Raw genomic sequence first — 6,574 nt, 5'->3', positions numbered from 1 at the left:
GTCTGCAAGAACCCCTCCCTCCATATGTACTTGAGTCTTGTGTGTTTATGTGCACTTTAATATATTTTAATGTTACACCTTCTTATATAAAATAAAACAAAGCAAAGAACAAGTGTCTTATCATTTATTATACTACATCGCATTATACATCAGTGTCTGTCCACAACAGACAATGTTGATCTGCCGTGGTACAAGTCCTTGTGCAGATTGAAAGAATGCCATCATCTCCTGTTCCGTTGTTGTCTCCTTTTTGTAGTTTTCAAATAATGATTTGATATTTATTTGAGGGAAAAGTTAATCTTCCGAAATGAAGCAGCACAATCTTCTCAGGTAAAAGTTACTAGAACAGTGTCTAGGGACAAGCTGGCAATCACTGCTCTGATCTTTCACAACGCACTGGATAGCTGGCCAATCACAGCACACCTCGCTTTTTTAGACCGATGAGCTTTGTAAAAATCGACGCGTTTCAAAAAGGCGGGGCATAGAGGAGAAACAATAATGTACAGTATGTGGAAAATAATGTGTTTTTTTAACTTTAAACCGCATAAACACATTTCATTACACCAAATACACAAAATAATGTTCTTTTTAGCAGCATCATATGACCCCTTTAATATTTTTTTTCCCACTACACTGCATCTCGTTTTTAATTGCAAAAACGTGAGATGCAGTGGAGTGGAATTAAAAAAGCAGTGTCTAGAGTAGCATTTTTTCTTTTTTTTTCTTTCTTTTAATTTGAGTGCCAAGTTTTTAGACCACTGTGAGCAAGACTGTAAAAGATGCAACACATGTTTACATAGAAGCACAGTGGAAAAATCAGCACAGTTGAATGCAAAACCCTGTTTCGTGTGAACAGCCTGTAAGTCCTTGAACAATTAGTGTGGTTTAGTGTTTATTGAGGGAATCACATTTACTTACATCTGTTGCTGTCGTTATAATCACGTGTTCGATTAAATTTAGTGTAGATGTGTGTCTCTGCTTTGATGAACTGGAACACATCTCTGTTTTCATCAAAATATTTCAAGAAGTGAGTCTGAAATTAGTGTGGAGCGTATGAAACAATGAGATAAGATGCTTTTACTCCGTGTGACTTACAGTAATCTTAATGCAGTTTCTTGCTTAATGCTTTTAATGTAGCATATTATTAATGCATCTTTTTTCATGTGAAGTGGTGAAAGTAGCACCTTTAAATAATGCATTGCTTTAATGATTACAGTAAATGGATTTTTTTAAGCTTAAAACACAAGCAGTGCTATCTTGCACCAGTTGTTTTGTTGTTCTTGCGCGTGTGTGTGTGTCTAATTTCAAAAGACAGGAAGTGTTGGAGCTATTTCGAGCAAACTCTGTTCAACTTCAAGAGCTTTGTAAAATCAAAATGATCCTAACAGCAGAGTTTCGTTGCTTTCTTTAATGTTTGTTATCAAAATTCCTCCCTGACATCTCATCCTCTGCTGGAAATGTGTTTTTCTCTCCCGCAGACAACCCGACGGGCTCGTCCTCATCCTACCGCCCCCCGCCGCGCACTAAGGAGGTCGTCATCAATCAGCAGGTGGTTAAACTCAAGTATTGCTTCACCTGCAAGATCTTCCGGCCGCCGCGCACCTCCCACTGCAGCCTGTGTGACAACTGTGTGGGTGAGATGAGCTTGAGAAATGTACAGCAGAGCTCACATGCAACAAACCTGAGGCTGTTTTTAATTATAATTATTAGTGGCGATTGCTAATGCATGTCATATTACTATTGCTCATACTAAAGGTTACAAGTTTACATTTATGCATTAGGCAGATGCTTTTATCTAAAGCTGCTTACATTGCACTCCGGGTATACATTATCAATTCATATCAGTTCATCAGTCTAAGTGCATAAACGTTGTTTGATCTGCAGGAGCATCACTCAGATATAACTAGAACAACAGTGTGTGTGCAACAGTGCCTGCTAGGGCTGTACGATTAATGCGATATGGCTGAGTGGGATTATCAAACTGAGAAGGCTGTAGTTTAATTCAATATGCAGTGTGTAAAGAAAAGAATCACCCCCCTTTAAAATAATCACATTTTGTTGTTTTGCAGCCTGAAATGAAGACGGACACAGTTTTTGTTTTATCCAGCTGTATTTACTCAGTGCAACTGATAACATCCAAGTGAAAGATATAACACCAGGGCTCGCAAAATCGCTAGCCCGACGTCCCGGGGCTATTGTGTTTTCCAGTCGGGCTACCAAAATGTATCACCGCCCTGCCCGACGGGCTATCTTAAACCGTGATATAAAATTCCTTCCTTGATTTGCGTTGTTCACTAGCTTCACGCGCACTCATTCAAAGCGCACACAGAGAGCCGCGTTTCAGACAATGCGCGTTCATGTTTTATTATTTGACATTTCAATTTCACAAAGAAATGTGCAGCATATTGTTGGAGAAATAATAAAAGGACACCTTTTTATTTATAATTTCTCTTAAATCTCATTTTGTTAAAAAGAAAAATTGAGAAAATTGTATTGTGAAATCAGTATCGTGAATCGCATCGCATCGTGAGTTGAGTGAATCGTTACATCCCTATATGCTACTAGTTTTTGCTGTGGTATCAAAGAAGTAGGCTATTCTGTTATTTAAATAATAACAAACCATATTTTTTTTGCTCATCTGCAAAATGACCCGATCTGTTACTCAAAATCTGATATGATAATGCAATATGATCCGAGCCGTGGGTTTTGTGATCTGTTACACCCCTGCTCTCCTTGTTATTTGAAGAAAAAAAAGCGATCACTGAAGTTTTTAATCATGCTGATTTGTCCACAGTGAAGTTCAGCCGATGTCTTTTTTTAAATTTTTTTATTGGGGCTACTTAAATTCATTTTGGGCTACCAAAATCTGAAGAATGTCTGCCCAAAGGGCTACCAGCGACTTTGAAATTGTGCGAGGCCTGAACACCAACATGTCAGAAAAAAAAAACAATCACTGAGTTGGAAAAAGGATCACCCCTCCTAAAATGACAAAAACTGTGTCCGTCTGTATTTCAGGCTGCAAAGCAACAAAATGTGATCATAAAGGGGGGTGATTCTTTACTAAACCCACTGTGTGTGCTGCTTGTTTCAGAGTGAAGAGCAGCACTGTGTTCATTTACACGCGAGCAGCTCATTCCTCAGTGTTTTCAGCAGCTCGGTTCACAGTAAATGCTGCTCCACACAAACTCATCTCTGCATCTGCTCTTTTTAAACAACTTTGGGTCGTTTTGACGTGCATTTGGGAAGGAAACGTGTCAGCCGTCTTCCTATACTTGTAATGAGAAGAGCTTATCAACAAAAGAGGCTTCCTGCTATTTTCCATCAAAATAAATGCTTGATGGTTTAACATTTGAAAATGAAGATATTAGTCTTGTAATTTTACATTAATGTAAAATAAAATAATTATATCATTATAATATCCCAATAGTAATATTTCATATTTTATTTTTAGTATCATTTTTTATATTTTTTGTTTTTGTTTAGTAGTAGTAATAGATGATTATTATTATTATTATTATTATTATTGTTATTATTTTATAATCACACATTTCTGGCCAAATTCTGTAGCCCTACAAAAAAGCACAGAAAACAAGTGTTTTTGTTTTTTTAATCACATTTTATATTGCGACGCGATCAGCTACTAGTTAAGAGTGAATTGATCATTTCAAAGTTGAAATGATGCACATAAACAGGTTAAATGCATATACCATCGATTAACAACCTTGTAGCTCACAGTAGGTCTGTCTTTATGTATTTGTCATTTTTTGTTAAAGATCAACTGAATGGAAATGTAACTATGTAATTTAGTTAGCCTTAACACTCAATTTTAATTGCCAATATATTTATTGCGTGCAGTTTCACACTCTTCTGCTTGTGAATAGACGTAGGACGTGCTCTTTCTCAGATTTAGCGGTGTTATTTATAGTGTTAGGTTTATGAAGCCTGTTTGTGTTTTGGTTTGATCTCTGACGTTCTCACTTGTTCTTAAGCCAGCAGACTTTTTAATTCCCGCTGTGATAAATCACGAGCCGTGTGACGGCCCGCTGTCGTGTGTGTTTGACAGAGCGCTTCGATCATCACTGCCCCTGGGTCGGCAACTGTGTGGGGAAACGAAACTACCGCTTCTTCTACACCTTCATCGTCTCGCTGTCTTTCCTCACGGCCTTCATCTTCGGCTGTGTAACCACACACCTGGCTCTAAGTACGTGTCATTTCATTCTTTCTGTATCTGTGAGCTCAAACAAACATATGCATCGGCGAGTGCTGTGTGAATTTAACATTCGTTCAGTGATATCAGATCACTTTCTAGTGCAGAGATCTTTCTATATACAGACTTGGTATTTCTTTCTAATGCTTTAATATTACACATGCACATACATTTAGTTTTGTTTCTGTTTCTCCTGCCGTGAGTTATTGGCAAGCTATTGTTAGATGCATTATGATGCATTAAAGGCAGGGTATGTGATTTTTCAAAAACACTTTAGAAAACTGATTCGGGCCGAATCGCAAAACAAACTTGTAGCCAATCAGCAATAAGGGGCGTGTCTACTCGTGATGTGGAGGAGAGCGCGTTCAGTGCATGGGACGGACATTAGCCGAGCCGAGCGACAGAAAGATAGAGATGGCGGATAAAAAACAAAAGAGGAAAACGTCTGCGGAACGATAAGGCAAGAAGTAGGACCCGTGTAAATATCGGATCAGCTTTCCAGCGCTGGAGAGAACTCAAGGAGCGGAGGCCTGTGATCGGACGCCGAGGTTGCTTTGTTTCTTCTCAATAGGTGAGTAACAGCGTGTCTACAACAGCTAAAGTCTGCTTACACTGGACGCGATCAAACGACCGTTGAAAACCATTTGAAATTTGTCAGCACGTCATAAATAGAACCCGGCAGCAGTTTTCTGTCGGGGATTTGTTGCGCCGCGCCGCTCACGTCCGTAGACACGGTGTAACATTGGTTTTGCTTTGTTTCACAGAACTAATCGTTGCCTGGGTTGCGTACGTATATGTGGGGCGGAGCTATCAAAATAGGGGCAAGACCCTTTTGGGGTAGGGGCGTGTTTGTTTTGGTGATTTCAAATATCAACATTGGCTACCAGAAATCACTTACTCTGCCTTTAAATTGATGAACAAAGTTCAAAAGAACAGCATTTATTTGAAATAGAAATGTTTTGTAACATTATAAATGTCTTGACTGTTACTTTTGATCAAAGAATCCTAAAGAAAAAAATCATGGTTTCCACACACAAAAAAAATAAAAATATGAAGCAGCACAACTGTTTTCAACATTGATTAATAATGAGAAATGTTTCTTGAGCAGCAAATCGGCATATTAGAAGGATTTCTGTAGGATCACGTGACACTGAAGACTGGAGTAATGATGCTGAAAATTCAGCTGCGCATCACGCGAATAAAATACATTTGAACAGATATTACAATAGAAAACAGTTTGAAATTGTAATAATATTTCGCAATATTACTGTTTTTACTGTATTTTTGTTCAAATAAATGCAGCGTTGATGAGCAGAAGAGTCTTTTTTCAAAAACAAATTATACCGACTCTAAACTTTTGAACAATAGTGTAACGTATAATAGAGATGAGGTGCATCATGGATGTTTGAACTGCATTGAAGGAGTTGTATGCTGGACATTTGTTGGTTGCTTTAGCATCACTATCCTTTCATTTTTATAAAGAAAATGTAATGTAACATTGTTCTTTTGTTCCAAATTGGCGAAACTAATTTCCAGTTTTTGAGCATAAGCCATTTAATTTATGTGTCCAGGTTATTGACTGGTAGTGTAGTGTTTACATCAGCTCTTTTTAATCAAAGAGTTGATTTCTTTGCACTATGCTGTATTTATAAAGGCAAACACAGATGCCAAATGAGCCGTGAGAGGCCATGTGAATCTCTTATTGGACTTAAATGGCTTAAGATCTGATAAAAGCTTTTAGTGACTAATGCTCTCTTTTATAGGGTCGCAAGGAGGAAATGGGCTTGTTTTCGCTCTCCAAGCGAGTCCTGCCAGATATCCTTTCATTTGGTGATGTTTGATTTCAGATATTTAACTTGAAAACTAAGGCCCGGTTTCACAGACGCACCTTAGCTTAAGCCAGGACTAGGGCAACTTTACAGATCTTCTTTATGCATCAAGAGCTTGTAACACTCCAAAGAGAAAGGAAAACTTGAAATCGCATCATATGACCCCTTTAAATTAAGATATTTAAGCAGCTTTTATAAAAATGCCTTAGAAGAACATGTTGTGCCTCTTGAAACAACAATGGAACTGAAATATTTTAAGATAAGTCAGAGCAAGATAATTTCAGTTGAGACAGCTCAAACATGCATTTTAGTCTGGGACTATCCTTAAACCATGTCTGTGAAACCGGGGGTAAGTCTATCATTGCCGTAAAGGTATGTTCTGGGTTACAAACAAGTGAAGCTCAATGAACAGCATCTGTGACGCACAAACTTGTGCCTCAGTTTATCAAAGCAAATGAAATAGGGTTTGTAGTAATGTGCTTACAATGAAAATATATGGGGCAAGACATGACAATGGGAACCCCCCCCCCCCCCCCCC

The 6,574-nt window shown here is 38.2% G+C and overlaps 1 protein-coding gene across 2 annotated transcripts in view; it reads left to right on the top strand.

Moving 5' to 3' along the window:
• The window catches only part of LOC107737765 (palmitoyltransferase ZDHHC18-like), a 22,154-nt gene that overhangs the window by 7,184 nt on the left and 8,396 nt on the right, over positions 1–6,574 (top strand). For both annotated transcript variants that reach the window (XM_016549386.1, XM_016549387.1), the window contains exons 3-5: positions 1,479–1,634; positions 4,064–4,201; positions 5,971–6,022. In XM_016549386.1, the coding sequence (XP_016404872.1) occupies positions 1,479–1,634; positions 4,064–4,201; positions 5,971–6,022 (346 nt within the window). The remainder of the gene's footprint in view (positions 1–1,478; positions 1,635–4,063; positions 4,202–5,970; positions 6,023–6,574) is intronic.

The sequence above is a fragment of the Sinocyclocheilus rhinocerous genome, unplaced genomic scaffold (assembly GCF_001515625.1).
Source record: "Sinocyclocheilus rhinocerous isolate Xijiao unplaced genomic scaffold, SAMN03320098_v1.1 scaffold43, whole genome shotgun sequence".
In the NCBI taxonomy this organism is placed as follows: domain Eukaryota; kingdom Metazoa; phylum Chordata; class Actinopteri; order Cypriniformes; family Cyprinidae; genus Sinocyclocheilus; species Sinocyclocheilus rhinocerous.
This window is presented reverse-complemented; position numbering and strand designations above follow the sequence as displayed.